Below are 16,906 nucleotides of genomic sequence, written 5' to 3'. Positions count from 1 at the left end.
ACATCAGGGTTGATCAAAAAGTCAATGCCAATCCACTTTCGAAAAGTGTCCGCTCGAAACTAGTCTTGCTGCTCAACATACATCACCATTCGGGTTCTTTATCACCACTGCAAAGGTCATCTTTGTAAAGTGGGGCACCGGAGCCACAATACTTCATGAACTCATGCACGCATTCTGAGGGCACCGCATCTTTGGCTGTTTCTCTCGTCCACAGGATGCATCCTGAAAGAGAACGCAGTTCGTGACGCGCGTATTTGCAATTCCACCTGATGAACGCGAACAACATCAGGCTGCAAAAGAAGAAGAATGAAGGGGCTCGATGTTGGTAAACATGGCGACATAAAACCAACAGACAACGAAGTCAAGGAAACCATCAGGGAAATTACCTGTACTTTGAATTGGAATGTAGAAAGTAATGAGCAGAACGGAAATGGAAGAGGATGAAAAGATAATGTTTTGCCCCTGGTATGCGAACCCACAACCCCCGCACTGCAGGCACTTTCCACTACGAAAGAGGTAGCATGCAATGGTTTATTAGCCACGAACTTGCTCGCGCAAGCTCACTTGCTACGTGATGCCATTGGGCAACAAAGGGTGTTCCACATCCGCTCCCCTTGGCCCGGAGTGAAGCTCGCTAACACTTCTAGCGCTATAGGTATAGTAAACACAAATACAGAAGTCAGTGGAAGAATCGATACGCATTGCCGTAGCAAAATTGGTTGTGCAACGTATGCGTGATGCGGAGGTTGTGGGTTCTGCTCCCACCCGCGACTAGTTAATTCGTCCGCACTGATCTCCATTCACTCCATTATTTTCGACATCCCAATTTACATAACAGTTAATTTCCCCGATGTTTTCCTTAGCTTCATTGTCTGCTGGCTTGATATGGTCACGACTATTAGGTGAAATACACTCAGTAATATATCCGCCAAGCTTCCTGGGAACAAACACACTAGAGGTTTTGCATTGCTGCTATGGGAAGGTATATTTAAATAACTTCTATTCAGAATAAGTGCCTATCTAGCAACGCTAGCTATTTTAGCGGCACAGATTCATGTGTGATCTTTCTTTTAAAATTTGTGTCTAAACAAGCCTTCTCTCTGCGACAGCGGCATTTGCACGTTATGTTGCATATAATGTTAGTTCGTTTTTAGTTCTCAGGCTGATGAGATAGAATTCACAAATGATGAGAATGCCTTTTATAAATTGAGCAGTTTTCCATTTGGCGATGTCATGTCGAAAGATAATTTCACGAAATTGAGTAGAAAACGCACGAGCCAAAGTAGACGGTGGCAACGCTAGAGTTGGTTTTTCGCACTATGCCTATTTGCGTTAGACGATGCAGAGGTTCAAAACATGGTTTCTTGAAATGATCAAGAGTGGCCAAACAAGCAACCAGACATGCAAACGGCAACTCTTAATGTGTGTTCAAGTGCTCTACAAGGGATTTGCGAAGAAGGCAAGTTAGTAAATGAATAATAAATTAATTATGAGAAAGACGAAGTCTTGAGGGATGGCAGTCAGAGGGAAATTCATATTTTCACGATTTATTTGCGACGGAAAACTAGAAACGTGCTCGTCTGCAAGTCACGAAACACTTTATTGCGAGATATCTTGTTTAGGAACAAAAGTAACACTGAAACAAACAGATAGTTTTGAGTGCAGTGGTTGGTCTTCGCAATGGGATTCGGTGGCGAAATGCCGTAGCTGTTTTTACGCGACAAACCCTAAAATCCAGCGTGACCACTTTTGATCGCGCGCCATCCGAGTGTGCGCGACTATTGGCGCTTGCACGTAATCTAGTTGAAGGTTGCTTTCACTTTAGAATCGGCGACATGATTCTAGAAAGTTTGAATACAGGCAGGTTTGTCTTCCGCCTGGCGATAATTTGTTGCCTATTCGAGTGATTTTTTCAGAACTCCCTGGCCTTGCTTCGATAATGGCGTAAAATTGCTTTACCATTATATACGGGAAAAACGCAGCATGGAAGTGACGCTTCTGATTCCTCATCATCACCGGTAGCCGCCCATGTTAGCAGAAGTGCCGGCTTGCTCAGTGTTTAGAGAGCTCTAATAAAATCACTCGAATATATCATTAGCAACACGGGCAAGTCAGTGAAACAACATTCCCCACCCCAATATAAGCAACTTCTGTGTCTGCTCCAACCGCCATACACCATGTACTCCCCCATGAGAAATACCACCGTTGTCATCATCATATCAATACTTCACTCTCACGGCGCTGGAGCAGGAGGTGAGGGTATGCACGCCAGACTAGGCTTCTGACGCAACGAACCCAGCAGTCAACTCTGAAGAAACAGAGATGACTTTCCTGAGGCTCCCAAGAAGATTACAGTCCTTTATGAGCGGACTCTCCCCAGCGTTCCTCCTCTCTAGATAGTGCAAGCCTTCGTGACCCTGCTTGCATGTCTTGCCATCGTGCATGTGTTCCACACAGTTTTGAATGTATTGGTTTCTACTCTAATAAAGGCAGTGGCAGCTGAGAATATCCAGCATGAATCGAAAAAATTTCTCAATAGGGGCAACAACTGAAACACAAGAGAGCTTGTGCACGGCCAACCTTATGGAACCCCGTAACATATTTGAGCCAATCGTTATAAGATACTGTCGCGATAGCAAATAAATGGACACTTGAAGCGAATTTCTACCGTCGACGTTGCCTTGATATTCCGTCCAAATGCGATAACACCATGACCGCACATACTACGCTGTTTGTGACAGTGACAGCGTGCGAGGGGAGGCGACGGTTGCGGCTCAATCTCGCCCGCGCCAAAATAACAGAATAGTAGAGAGAGCACGCAGTTTTGCGTGGCATGAGAGGTACCCAACATTGCAATGCACCTGGGGGAGAGGATGAAGGGTGGGCGGCGTTCTATTCCGGTTCCAACTGCGCGTGTGGTGGCTGCGCGACCATGCCTTGGCGTTTATTGAGGGCGATCACTGTGGGCAGAGTCAAGGTACGTCGGCGGCTCGTAGCATTGTGGGAGCTTGGTGTCTTCGCCACGTATTTTGTGTCGATGCGATAGACAGCACGAAGATCATTTCCATCACTGCTGCTGCTGCTGCGTTTCCTCACGCAAGCGTTTTTCAGCGACTGTCCGCGGTCATCGAGTGTGATGTGTTTCCAGTCCGCGCTAACTCCATGCTTGGTATTTAGTTAGGAAGCGAATGTTGGCGGTTGATGTCGCTGGTAAATGTACTTTCGGATCACGTCACAAAGAAACTTCGCGTAATTATGCTACATGGTTGTACGGTGGGGTCTACAGAATAAATATCTATAACGAAAGTTCCATCACTGTTTCTGAAGCTCGCGCAATCGGCAACCGGTGGTTGCACTGCTCCTCAAGTGTGATTACTGGGCCAGGCATGGTAATATTACTAACTAAAGCTCTTTCATTGTTGCGCGTAAACATTGTACAACAAACTACAATTTGAATGCCTCTGAAATCCAATAGCACAATTAATTTAGAAGGAGAATGGTGCCCACGCTGTGGGCATTCATAACTGCTCATTTCTGATAAACCGCGGCGTATATTAACATTGAAAATGCTTCAGGAAGTCATATTGGGGAAAACAATTTTCAGAAATAGACAAGTGATTCCTGAGGCTCATTGTAAGGCTCAAACACGCCAACTGAAATCACGCTGTGTGCTCCGTCCGCCTTAATGTCAGCAGAAACTGTGGCCCTGCTGACTTCAATACTTCGAATAAAGCTGTTCCTAAAAAAAGAATTTACTATGATTCTGGTAATAAATCAGTTGGACTTTTTGATTTCTCGTACAAGTAATCGCTGTCTCGTCGAAATAGATGTTTCGCTACCAGCCACGAGCAATTCTTTCAATTTTGATTGATAAACAAAGCCTCTCTTCCTGTCGTGGCCATCATTTCGGACATGTCTCTTTTCATAATGGCCATTGATACGCTTTGAGAGCAAGTATATCACTTCCATGGAGATATTGTATATGGGAATATTCTATTTTTTCGATAGGGAAGGCTTTCATTATGCAAAAGAAAGTGAGACGTGCAGACGGGACCCAAGAGAATATAAGTGGACAACACGCCTCACCACTGTGTGCACGCCTCCCCTTTCATGAGTAATGAATCTTTACAAATTAGCTCAGCTTTCTGTCGTTCGAAGGCTCTCATTTTCATCTGCTCTTCACCATATAAAATCTCCAAGGTCCTGTGATTCACTTTTCTCTGCATTTACGAGTCATTCTAGTTCAGAAATAAATCCTCAGGTGCCTGCCCAAACATGGAGATTTTTTTTTTGGTGTACTCACGGCGTCCATTGTAAGGAATGTCGAGGACAGCGCAGTTGTCGTAGTCGGCGTAGTAAACCTTCGCTTCGGCAGAGGGTGTCTCGTCTGGAGAAAACAAGACCCGTGGGAGGAGGGATTGCATTCCGTTAAACTGCAAGCACTCGTTATGTTCAGCATCCTACAGCGCTAAATCTATTCGCTCAAGCAGGTGAAATATTCATACTATATTTCCAGTAGACAAATGAGTGTGTATAATTAGTAGATAGTTAGTTTTGAAATATGTAATTTACCCTGGAGAAATACAGATTTAGGTATGCAGCAAGAAATCCTAGTGTAATTAACATAACCCGCGAACCATAAAAAGGGGTCTCTCTTTTAGCAGCTCCGCTCACATCGGCATCGGAAGAAGGCAGTTTGTAGTGGCTCGGTTTTCTTTTCTAAATGTGAACGTTCTCCTCAAGAACATATGTATTCCTTTATTAAGGTTATCATTATTCGTGCACATTTAGTAACCTTATACTACAATTATCTGGTTTTGGGAGACCAAACAACCGTCTTACTTGAACGCCCATTACTAGATTGCTTTAACGACCTGGATGTCTTTAATGTGCACCTTAGTCTGATTGCATATATGTTTATACATTTCATGCCGATCAACTGGCGGCCTCGGCCGCCGGTGTCGAACCCATGACCTCAAGCTCAACAGCAACAAACTGTAGCCACTATGCTGCCATCACGGGTCGATCATGTGGCGGCAGCATAGTGACTTTAGTGCGGCGCCTATAGCTTTGCAATAAAATGTTACAATATAGCGAAGCTTTTTTTCCAATAATTTATTGTCTTCTTTATTGACCGATGACCCTCCTTTGGAAAAACACGATAACCATGCAACGTGAATAAGAACATGACGCCAGATAATTATAAAATTTAGACTTTCATACAAAAACGTGTCAGCGCCAACCTGACGCCACTCCAACTTGTCTTTCAAAATGCATGTGTGTGTGTTTATATTTTTTTCATCGGTTTGTACCATATTTATTCATATTTCCCTGATATTTAAACACTATGCTGTAGGGCTATGCATTAAGGTGAAATCAGTATAGGAAGACAATTGACATTTACGTATAGTGAAGCCTGCATGCTTCTGAAGGCAATAGTTTTATTAAGCATATATTACTGCTCTACAGCGAACAGGAAATGATTTATACATGTGTTGCTATTTCATGACAAGTGGAGAGCTAGCTTTTGTTTGTTCTGACAAACAGTGACCCAGGTTGGTGTCAAACATGTTGACTGAACAGCGGCAGATACCAAGGTGCCACTAGGGCACGCACCTTACACACCCCCCGTAGTGCAAGTGACACATGGCACTGCCCCATACCCAAATTAGCCTCAGGGGCGTTCACTGAAACGGATCACCGATGCAGTGCCCCCAACCTGTGGCACATACGCATAGGAGCGGCCCACATAACTCAGTCAACTCAAAGTGTTGGCCTCAAAAAGGTTGATGGAAGAGTGGCACACACTCTGTGGCACAAAGCGAAATTGGCACCAGAGAGTTTTTTGGTAGACCGGTGTGCGCTCTAAAGACAGCGCTAGCTTCTCGATCGGAAAATATTGTAAAATCGTACAATATCCATGGTACGATCCAGTTAGCGTGGGCATGTGCCGAGCACAGCAGGCTGTCGAGTCATCGTACCTAACTATGGGAATAACGCATATACACTCAGATGTCATAAGAACGCACTCGGAGAAAAGTGGTAATTATGGCCGGTGATGACCTATCCTTCTGGCGCTGCCAATCTGCAAACGTATTAGCACTCTCACCCTTGAAATCGAAGACTACGCACAACAACTTACTCGTCAAAATTGGCACAGCACATGCGACAGCATGGAGCGGCAACCAAACCTGCCCAAAACGTGGAATATCCTCCGTTGCCTCCTCGATCCGGCTAACAGCAAGAACACACAACAGCACAACTTGCAAAAAATTATTCACACCCATTCTGGCACGGACGCACAAGTTCTTCAAGAATTGATAGACCGATACATAGGACCTCAACCTACTACACCCGCTCCACCATACACAGGCACCGATAACGACCACCTGGACGTGCCCATAGAAGCAGCAGAAGTACGTGAAGCCATCCTCGCACTCCGCCCTAACTCAGCCCCGGGACCTGATGGCATTACTAATAAAATGCTTCGCAACCTAGATGAGGATTCTATACTAGCCCTCACAGCTTATTTTAACGAATACTGGGAAACTGGAAACCTCCCCTCACAATGGAAAGAAGCCAAAATTATTATGATTCCCAAACCCGGGAAGCGCCTCCTACTCGAAAACCTCCGCCCTATCTCCCTGACTTCATGTGTCGGAAAAGTCCTCGAGCACGTCATCCTCACACGCTTACACAGACATATGAACGACAACGACCTCTTCCCCAATACCATGATTGGCTTCCGCCCGAAACTTTCTGCTCAAGATATCATGATTCAGCTCAAGCACCAAATTATCGATGGCGACAAAACCTCCAGGCTGGACACCAGAGCCATCTTGGGGCTAGACCTAACCAAGGCCTTCGATAACGTCACGCATGAGGCCATACTGAACCAACTGGCCCAACTCCAGGTTGGCCATCGAACCTATAACTACGTAAAGATTTTTCTTACAGGTCGCACGGCCACCATTACCATTGGAGGGTTGCAGTCGCCAATTATTCACTTCGGCAGTAAAGGCACGCCGCAAGGTTCGGTTCTATCCCCTTTTCTGTTTAACGTGGCCTTGCTCGGACTACCGCCTGCATTAGCTAGCATCCCCAACCTCAAGCATAGCCTCTACGCAGACGATATCACCCTGTGGGTCACCGGAGGCAGCGACGGGGACATCCAAGACACGCTGCAGCAAGCCATCAACGAGGTCGTTGCATACGTAGAACCGCGCGGCCTGGCGTGTTCCCCACAGAAATCGGAGCTCCTTCTGTACAAGCCTAATTGGGGAGGTCGACGTCCAGACCCTCACCCACCCGAGATAGAACTCCACGTGCACCAGCAACGCATACCTACAGTACCTAGCATTCGTATCCTTGGCTTACGCATCCAACAAAACGGCAGAAACACGGAGATACTCAAGCAATTAGATAATCATGTACACCAAACCACTCGCCTCATTGCACGCATCGGAAATCGACATCATGGCATGAAGGAAAGCAACCTTATACGCCTGGTAACCGCCTACGCCTTGAGCAGGATCACCTATGTCGCCCCGTACCTTAGCCTCAATGCAACTGACAAGTCCAAACTCAATACCATGATCAAGAGGGCCTATAAACAAGCCCTACATCTTCCCATCACCACCTCTAACGAGAAACTGGACGCCCTAGGCATTCATAACACCATAGACGAGCTTATTGAAGCGCACCGTATTAGCCAATACGAACGACTTGCCAATTCCACCACGGGCAGGCACATTCTAGGCACCCTAGGCATAACCTACACCACCCAATTCGGACCAAAAGTACCCATCCCTCCAAACATTCGTGATCAGCTAGTTATCCCGCCCATACCTCGTAATATGCACCCTGAACACAATCCGGAGCGACGTGCAGAAAGAGCTAAACAACTACAAAAGCGCTACGACCAAGCCGCTGACGTAACCTACGTGGACGCAGCAGACTACCCCAACCAAAACGCCATGGCGGTAGTCGCAGTCGCGGGTTCGCAGTACCACCTCTCCGCGGCCGCATCAATATTCGCCACGCAACCCGAAGTAGGCGAAGAAACGGCCATCGCTTTAGCCTACGCGGCTACCAATGCACACTGCATCATCAGCGACTCAAAAACGGCCATTCGTAACTACGCAAGAGGACTGATAGCACCCCAAGCGCAAAAGATTCTCTCTGGCACTCCTCTCTCAAGGCAACGCCGCGTGCAGATCATCTGGGCCCCTGGTCACTCGGGTCTGGCTGGAAACGAAGCCGCCCACGATGCCGCCCGAGCTCTCGCACACCGGGCGCATCATCCTTCTCCTGCGTCTTCCGATCCCGACCAGCCCTCTGTTCTGCATCGCGGTCACGCGCGGGACCGAATGGTCACGTTCAGAGAAATTCTACTGCACTACCGCAGAGAGCGGTTACGCTACCCCCCAGCACACAAAACACTGACTAAGTCTCAATCCACCACTTGGCGACTCCTTCAGACACGAACTTTTCCGAACCCCGTGCTTTACAACCACATGTACCCCGATGCATACTCACCACTCTGCAAAGTGTGCAAAGCCCGCGCCGACCTCAATCATATTATTTGGCAATGCCCCAAAGCCTCACCCACCAACACCTCCCGCACTAACACACGCATCATTAGTACGGCCGAGCAGTGGGAGACATTGCTGCTCAGCTTGGACCCAGAGGAGCAGCTCTGGGCCGTCCGGATGGCCGAAGACGCCGCCAGGAAGCAAGAACTGGCCGCCGTCTGAGGAAGGGGGGGATTGGGGGTTAGCCTCCCGACCCCCGCCACCCCTTAACCCCATCAAGGACACAATAAAGTTTTATCTCTCTCTGCCAATCTGCAGGTGCAAGAAAGTAGGGCAAAATTTTTGTAGTCTTATTATGTCGCACATAAACATAATGCGGCCACATAAATATATTGCTGCCGTAAGTTCGTGGATTGAGAATGGTAAATGCATGCGGTGATTACGTGGTGGCGGGCAACTACTCGAAGGCGTTGGAATAATGAAGGCTGTGAGTTGGCCGGGTAATCAGGCGCAGAAATCTTCTGCCACGTCAATCTCCGGTCTCTTTTGAGAAAAGAAAAGGTGGTACGGAAATCGTCCACTGCCTTCGTACGTCCGTATCTTTGTTCAGCACGTCGTCGGATCGCTCGAAGGCGTTCTAGTTTCCCATCAAATTCCGTCAGTTTCTAAGAGCATGTGAGAGTGCGCATAGTATTCTTGCACCACGCTCTTGATTGCCTATTCCAAGTCGAAAGATGGATTGGCATCGCACTGTTCTTCCATCACAGACTGAAATTCCTTTAATGGGAACCGCTGTACGGGGAGTGTCCGGAGACCGCGCACCATTCTCCATAATTGCGATAATGGCTTCCGTGGATCTAGCGACCCCAAAATTCCGTCCAAAGTTACAATTCGAGCTTGTCTAGCTGGCGCTGGATCTTCTTTTGCGTGTGTCTGGCGGTCCGTAAATCGTCCACTGTCTTCGTACGTCGGTATCTTCGCCTCGTCGGATTTCTCGAAGGCGTTCTAGTTCCACATCAAATTCCGTCAGTTTCGAAGAGCCTGTGAGAGTGCACACAGTGTCTTGCACCGCGATCTTGATTGCCTCTTCCAAGTCGAAAGATGGATTGGCGTCGCAGTGTTCTTCCATCACAGACTGAAATTTAGACCAGTTCACTCTTTGGATCGTATCTCGTATTTTGGAAGGGGCCAATCCTCTGATCTTGACGCACGTGGGGATATGGTCACATCCGTGCGTCTCTATGTCCACAAACCACTCAGCATGTCTCACAACACTTCGTGAGACAAAAGCTGAGTCAAGAGGGCTGCAGTATGTGGGGCCACATAGAAACCTAGGGCTGCTATCATTCACCAGCCAAAGTTCATTACTGGAGGTGAAAGATACCAGACCTCTGCCTCTCGCTTTGACCTTCTACCTTCCCCAGAGTGTATGATGGGCGTTGAAATCTCCATTGATGACCCATAGATCGGGAGTTGAGGATAGTATGTCTCGTAGTCTCATGTGACCAAATAGACTTAACGGAGATAGTTAGGCGTCCACAAAAGTAAAGGCGAAATTCTTTTTCCTTGAAGTTTAACAGGGGCGCTATAACGTAAAGCTATTCCAAAGTAGCCGTGCTTGCTTAGTTGCTATGGCGTTGGGTTTTTGAGCACGATGTCAAGGGATCGGATCCCGGCCACGGTGGCCGCATTTCGATGGGGGCTAGATGTCAAAACACCCGTGTACTTAAATTTAGGTGAACGTTAAAGAACACCAGGTGGCCAAAATTTCCGGCGTCCTCGAATGAGCCGTGCCTGATCACCGGGAAGTAGTTTTGTCACGTAAAACCACATAATTTAACGCTATTCCAATTCGGCAATCAGCGCTCCACGATTGGTCAAAAACATTATTGGGCCACCCCCCACTTCACCTGTCTGTCTCGCGACGTCACGAAAACCGAAATAGCTCCCCATCTGATACAGACCGTACAAACTGATTATTAAGATTGGGCTGAACAAAAGAAAATATGCAATTTCTGATTGATGCCTTTTCACCATTAGCCCTCTGGTATTCGACAAAAACTTTTGGGCTGCACTCACTTCTCCTGCCTCTCACGCGACGTCACAAAACCGCGGAAACTCACCACCTCAAAATGATTTCTACGCGTTAAAGATGGACTAAGACGCCGAACAAAACTGAATTTTTTTCTGAATGGCCGCAGGGTGACCTGCTCCAAAAGGAATACGAGTAGACTACCTCAAACGCACAGCGGGACGAAGCCCGAAGACGGTCTACGTTGACGCTTCCCTCTATCAGGGTGCATCGAACGCAGCAGCAGCTGTGGTGGTGGACTCTACTTACACAGAAGTCTCCAGTATCTCCATTCCGCACTGTACGGTTACGGAAGCGGAAGCGGCGGCGATCGTGCTGGCTGTTCAATACGGGGACGCGACCAATCGAGAACTACAAGTAGTAACCGACTCCCAAGCGGCATGTCGGCTCCTTCTAGCAGGCAGAATACCTCAAAAATTAACTAGATTCACGACTAATCCATTGGCTACAAATTCATCCCTCAAACACCAGATTACGTGGGCCCCGGGGCACTCGGGGCTGGAGGGTAACGAGGTCGCAGACAGGCTAGCTCGAGGTCACACAAACCGAGCGGCCACAATCCTCGATTCCACAACCACCCTCCCCGTCCCCGCGGCTTACGGCGCGAGACTTCAATATCTGCGTAAACAACGACAGCTTTACCCCCCACCACACAAGGGGCTAAACGCACAGGAAGCGCGGGACTGGAGACAGCTCCAGACCAAGACTTTCCCCAACTTACACAAATACAGCTTCTTCTCAGAACACTACAAAGACGCATGCCCCTGGTGTAACGAACAGCCCACTGCCTACCACGTCACGTGGGGGTGTACGCGCCCCAAACCGCCAGACATACAAACACAACAACCGGAGGAGCAGTGGGAGGCCACCCTGTCCAGCTCAGACCTAGAGACCCAGCGCGGACTGGTAATCCAGGCGAGAGCAGCAGCCAAGTCGACTGGAGTTTTCAAATGAAGACTCCACTCACTGTACATTTCTTTTTTTCTCCGTAGTTCTTTCCTCTTTTGTGAATAAATGTTTTCTACTACTATATATAGAAACCCCGATCGCTCAGGCACTGGATACTTGCACCTCCAGGACAGTTTGCGTTTATTTGCGTGCAATAAAACTCTTTGTGTGGCCGTGTAACGTTTTCGAGTACTTCCGGCACTTTTATGACCTCGCTCTGCCAACCCTTCTTTGCTGAGGACCTGTTCTAACGGCATTCTTAACGTCCCACTGCAAACCACGGTGATTTTTAACCAGCCACTGTAATCTAAGTTAGGGAAAGCTCACTAATCATACATGCCGACACCGCCCTCTTCATCAAGTTGTGTATTTTCAGTGCACTGTCTCGGCCCCATCGAAACCCTTTCCACTTGAGCAAGCTTTTCTCCTCCTGACAGCAAATTACAAACGAAAAACCGTTCAATGTCGGCAACAATATTATTTCTGAATGCAAAGTCACCTCCTATAAAAATTAAGAGAGCCTTTGATTGGGCTGTCGAGGCAATGCTGGGGAACACCGCGCGATGCTTGAGTCGGCGGTTACACAGATTTGACGTCAGAAGATTGTAGTTCAAACACGTTGTAATAGTTTTACATTTTAGGACCCCAGAAGTATTAAAACGCGCATCTGGCAGATAGCATAATTATACTCCTTTAGATCGTACTTTAAAAGAGGCGAAGATTGTTCTCCCGAGAAATAAAAACCCATATTCAACAAATTCTCAGCATAAATATTTAACCTCCTAACTGCTTACGTTAGGGCCCATATTGCAATTTGCGAATTGACACAGTTGAGCTAGCAAGCCGTATCCATCTGGAAGGAATTTGCAGGCTGGCACCAGTTTCGAGACCAGCGGCATCATATCGTCAGAAGAAAAGGCACTTGTTCCATTGAGATTTGAAAAAAAAAACAATTTTGTGAATAAAAGCGGCTCTTCTTCGCAAAGTCGCCGAATCAGTATGTCAAAATTGGTGTTATTTTGAGAATTCGTTTCAAGTGGGCATGCCTTGTGCATCCCATCATGGATTTGTGAATTTCAATTTGTCATATAAGGCAATAAGTAAAAATTGATTTATTGATTTTTTTCCTAATCGGCCCTGATGCCTTTCCATTTCACGTATAGTTAATGTCCCCTTCTTCGAGTACACTGGCTAAAACACTACAATTGTGCTATCTGACATATGCGATCTTACATATTGGGTAACACTTCAAAATAATCGCGCTGTATAATGTACTAACGAAACCCGCAGCGTAAAATAAAAGGTAGACCACTACTCCCCGATCCCGTACCGCAAGGTAGCGTCCTGCCTCAGATAGGCTGCTAGGTAGATACATTGAAGGGGCACAAAGCTTGGCTGCATCCCACGATGTGTCGAAGACGGTACTCCTTAATGCGAAATTTAAGCTCATACCTTAAGCTCCTTTAAGCTCTTTTAGCTCATACGTGGGACATAATGGGCTTCGCGCATAATGTGTTTCATGCGGCACGTTGCGAACGCAGCGAAGCTTGGCGCCACTGCCTCACTAATCGACAGCACGCGAGAGGCAGCGCGTGGGTGACGCGTTGGAGGGATTCATAGCATTTCCGTAGACAGACCACTCATGCATTGGTTTGTTTCCATATGCTGCATCGGTGGATGCCCTGGCCTTCTCCCTAATTGTTGGCTTCATCGGTGAACAGACGACGCGCTCTACTCTGACGCCATTTCACAGCTAGCGTTGCCGTATATCACGCCCGGAGTAGTAATACGCTATCCTTAACACGCTATGGCCATTGGCAACTTTCACGGCCTATAGGGGGCGCCACCTTAAATCCAACATGGCTGTCCGAGAGATTAAGAACTAGAGCAGTCGGTGCAGCTCTGCGGTCGTCTTGCTCAGTGACATGTTTCGTGTCGTCATGTTGAAATGTCTCCAATTTACACGCCCGCGGTCGTTAGCCTGCGTAATGGCTCATATTGGGCGAGCAGAACGCATGATTCGAAGCCTGCTTGAAGGCGAGAAAGTCCCAAACGCTGATCATCGTGTGTGCTGCGGCATAACAGTGTGCACGTCGACGTCCGTGACTGTTGAAGGCCTTTGCATGCAAACTTCACGGCTTCGAAGCAAACCACACGAGCTGTGGTTTCAGTTTTACCGCAACGGTTTTATTAAGAGAAGTGACCGTGCTTTCTACTTGCTATTCTACTAATTTGACCTCTTTGAACGGGTACCATGAGCTATTATACGGTGTGGTGCTTACTTAACGGTCTAAGTTGTTAATTAGACCGCTTGAATAAGCCGCCGGGTCGAGAAAAAACCTTCCAGGTATTGCGCGACCGAATTCCTTTACATCGACGGCGTGAAAAGCAGCCCTAAAGCAGCGTTTTGTATGCGAAAATTTCTTGTCTAGTTATACCTTTCTGTGTTCAAAAAGCTGGATGTTGAACACGAAAAGTAAATAAAAAAACATATCTGACCCCTTTTGCGAGCTAATACGATAACCGTTCAACCTTGTAATGTAGTTATTGTGCTTTATGCGTGCTGTGAAAGCTACAGTCTTGTGGTAGTTTTACAGGCTTCGTGAGTACTACCGCGTCTTGCACCCGCCGTGGTTGCCCAGTGGCTATGGTGTTAGGCTGCTGAGCACGAGGCCGCGGGATCGAAACCCGGCCACGGCGGCCGCATTTCAATAGGGGCGAAATGCGAAAACTCCCGTGTACTTAGATTTAGGTGCACGTTAAAGAACCCCAGGTGGTCGAAATTTCCAGAGTCCTCCACTACGGCGTGCCTCACAATCAGAAAGTGATTTTGGCGCGTCAAACCCCACAATTTAATTTTTTACCGCGTCTTGCCTGGAGATAGAACGAGCGATACATAGCTGAAATTTACCGGTCCGCGGCAATGCTCACTTCATTCTTCCAGTCATCTTTATAAAATAATATACACGCAGATCAGCTGAGGGTTCGCTACGCGAACACTGCACAGTAGTTTCACGTCTGTTGAACTATGATTTGTTACCTTACGAGTGCAGTCATGCGCCCCTGTACACACGCTGCACCTGCGCATCGAAGTGGCAGACGAGGTACGAATTCCAGTTCCCTCTACTCCTATGTCACTTTTCCTTCGATGAAAAATGAGAAACGCATCTCTCTGTTCGAAAATGGTGGAATGTCAAGCCGGCGTTGCAGAGCATGAATGTATGAACGAGAACAAGAAATTTTGGAGCAGGTACAAGGCTTCACGGAGAATGTTTGAGCTCCAACGTAGCCGCAATGACATGAGTGGCAAGAACGCAAGCATCAATCATCCTACAACACATTTGATTTAAGATTGCGCATTATTTCTTTCCCTGCACGTAATATAGTGCTACGCCTGCGTCTTTATTGAGATGCGTCTATTCGCGATTTCAAGTGCTCGGAATCGTCACTGATCTGTCGTATTACAAAAAAAGTCCTGCGGCATGAAGTGCGCACTGCAAACGTTTATTGCTTCTGTGACAGCTTTGCCTATCCACAGCTTAATAATTAATTTCTTCCTCATGGACGCAGCTGGTGGGAAGGAGTGAAGGCTCACACCACCTACCGCATAACTACCGCTCGGCACCCATTGTGGCACGCAGCAAATACGGTTACTTCTATGTTTGCTCATTCTGAGCATAGTAAGTGTTCTTCAGGATCCCACGGGAGCTTTGAACGGGTTAAAGCATGAACCAAAAGTGGACGAAAAGCGTAGACAACACCAATACGCTACGCCAACGGGCGGCAGCCAGCGGCCAGTGTAATCTTTCGATTGTTTCCGGCCGCAGCCACACGACGGCACCACCATACGTGAAAGTTGCGAATACCACCCTGCACCATTTTCTGCCTCATGGTTCGTTGCAGCATCCTCCGCTTTCCTCCTCACGCTCTCTTCGCTATCGCCCTCACTCAAACCCCGCTGCGCTCGCGTACCCTCTTTCCTCCTTCGTTGTGCTCGTTCGCTCAGTTACGCGGAGGGAAGCGGCGCTACGCCGAGGGATGCCAACACTCAATGCAGAAACGGGCACCTAGAGCTGCGCTGTAAACGAAAGCCTTCTATGTTTATTCGTCCGTGCTTCATTTGACCGCTAAAGTATTCAACACATATGTGGGCCCTGTGCTGTTTGCTTATCTATTTTGATCCTCTACCTTCCTTTTTTGTATTTTTTCGAACTTTCAACATGCATCCGACAAAGGCTTCCCAAGAAAAATGCAATAGTAAATTAGTTCCTTCGGCGTGTAGCGTTTTTCCTTCAAGGGAGCACACACTGGCTTGTTTTTCAGTGCGTGAAGAGTAAAGACTGCACTACGTTGTCAAAACTATCTTTCAATGTGATCTTCAATAAAAAATGTTTGACACGTGCATAGTGAGCCAAGTTCATTCAACGGTTGGTTTCGATCTCGGTTCCCTTAGCACAAAAGCCCAGTGCATTATATTTTCACCAAGTGCTACCCTGAGACACATGATTCCTGGAAAGCGGCTAGAGACATAGGCAGGCAGGCAGGCAGGCAGGCAGGCAGGCAGGCAGGCAGGCAGGCAGGCAGGCAGGCAGGCAGGCAGGCAGGCAGGCAGGCAGGCAGGCAGGCAGGCAGGCAGGCAGGCAGGCAGGCAGGCAGGCAGGCAGGCAGGCAGGCAGGCAGGCAGGCAGGCAGGCAGGCAGGCAGGCAGGCAGGCAGGCAGGCAGGCAGGCAGGCAGGCAGGCAGGCAGGCAGGCAGGCAGGCAGGCAGGCAGGCAGGCAGGCAGGCAGGCAGGCAGGCAGGCAGGCAGGCAGGCAGGCAGGCAGGCAGGCAGGCAGGCAGGCAGGCAGGCAGGCAGGCAGGCAGGCAGGCAGGCAGGCAGGCAGGCAGGCAGGCAGGCAGGCAGGCAGGCAGGCAGGCAGGCAGGCAGGCAGGCAGGCAGGCAGGCAGGCAGGCAGGCAGGCAGGCAGGCAGGCAGGCAGGCAGGCAGGCAGGCAGGCAGGCAGGCAGGCAGGCAGGCAGGCAGGCAGGCAGGCAGGCAGGCAGGCAGGCAGGCAGGCAGGCAGGCAGGCAGGCAGGCAGGCAGGCAGGCAGGCAGGCAGGCAGGCAGGCAGGCAGGCAGGCAGGCAGGCAGGCAGGCAGGCAGGCAGGCAGGCAGGCAGGCAGGCAGGCAGGCAGGCAGGCAGGCAGGCAGGCAGGCAGGCAGGCAGGCAGGCAGGCAGGCAGGCAGGCAGGCAGGCAGGCAGGCAGGCAGGCAGGCAGGCAGGCAGGCAGGCAGGCAGGCAGGCAGGCAGGCAGGCAGGCAGGCAGGCAGGCAGGCAGGCAGGCAGGCAG

The 16,906-nt window shown here is 48.7% G+C and overlaps 1 protein-coding gene across 1 annotated transcript in view; it reads right to left on the bottom strand.

Moving 5' to 3' along the window:
- The window catches only part of LOC135913234 (uncharacterized), a 106,497-nt gene that overhangs the window by 1,486 nt on the left and 88,105 nt on the right, over positions 1–16,906 (bottom strand). The window contains exons 8-9 of the mRNA XM_065445841.2: positions 4,304–4,387; positions 82–222 (exon numbers count right to left, since the gene is read on the bottom strand). Coding sequence (XP_065301913.2) covers positions 83–222; positions 4,304–4,387 — 224 coding nt within the window. The 3' untranslated portion in view covers position 82. The remainder of the gene's footprint in view (positions 1–81; positions 223–4,303; positions 4,388–16,906) is intronic.

This window comes from Dermacentor albipictus, chromosome 5 (genome assembly GCF_038994185.2).
Source record: "Dermacentor albipictus isolate Rhodes 1998 colony chromosome 5, USDA_Dalb.pri_finalv2, whole genome shotgun sequence".
NCBI classification, from domain to species: Eukaryota; Metazoa; Arthropoda; class Arachnida; order Ixodida; family Ixodidae; genus Dermacentor; species Dermacentor albipictus.
This window is presented reverse-complemented; position numbering and strand designations above follow the sequence as displayed.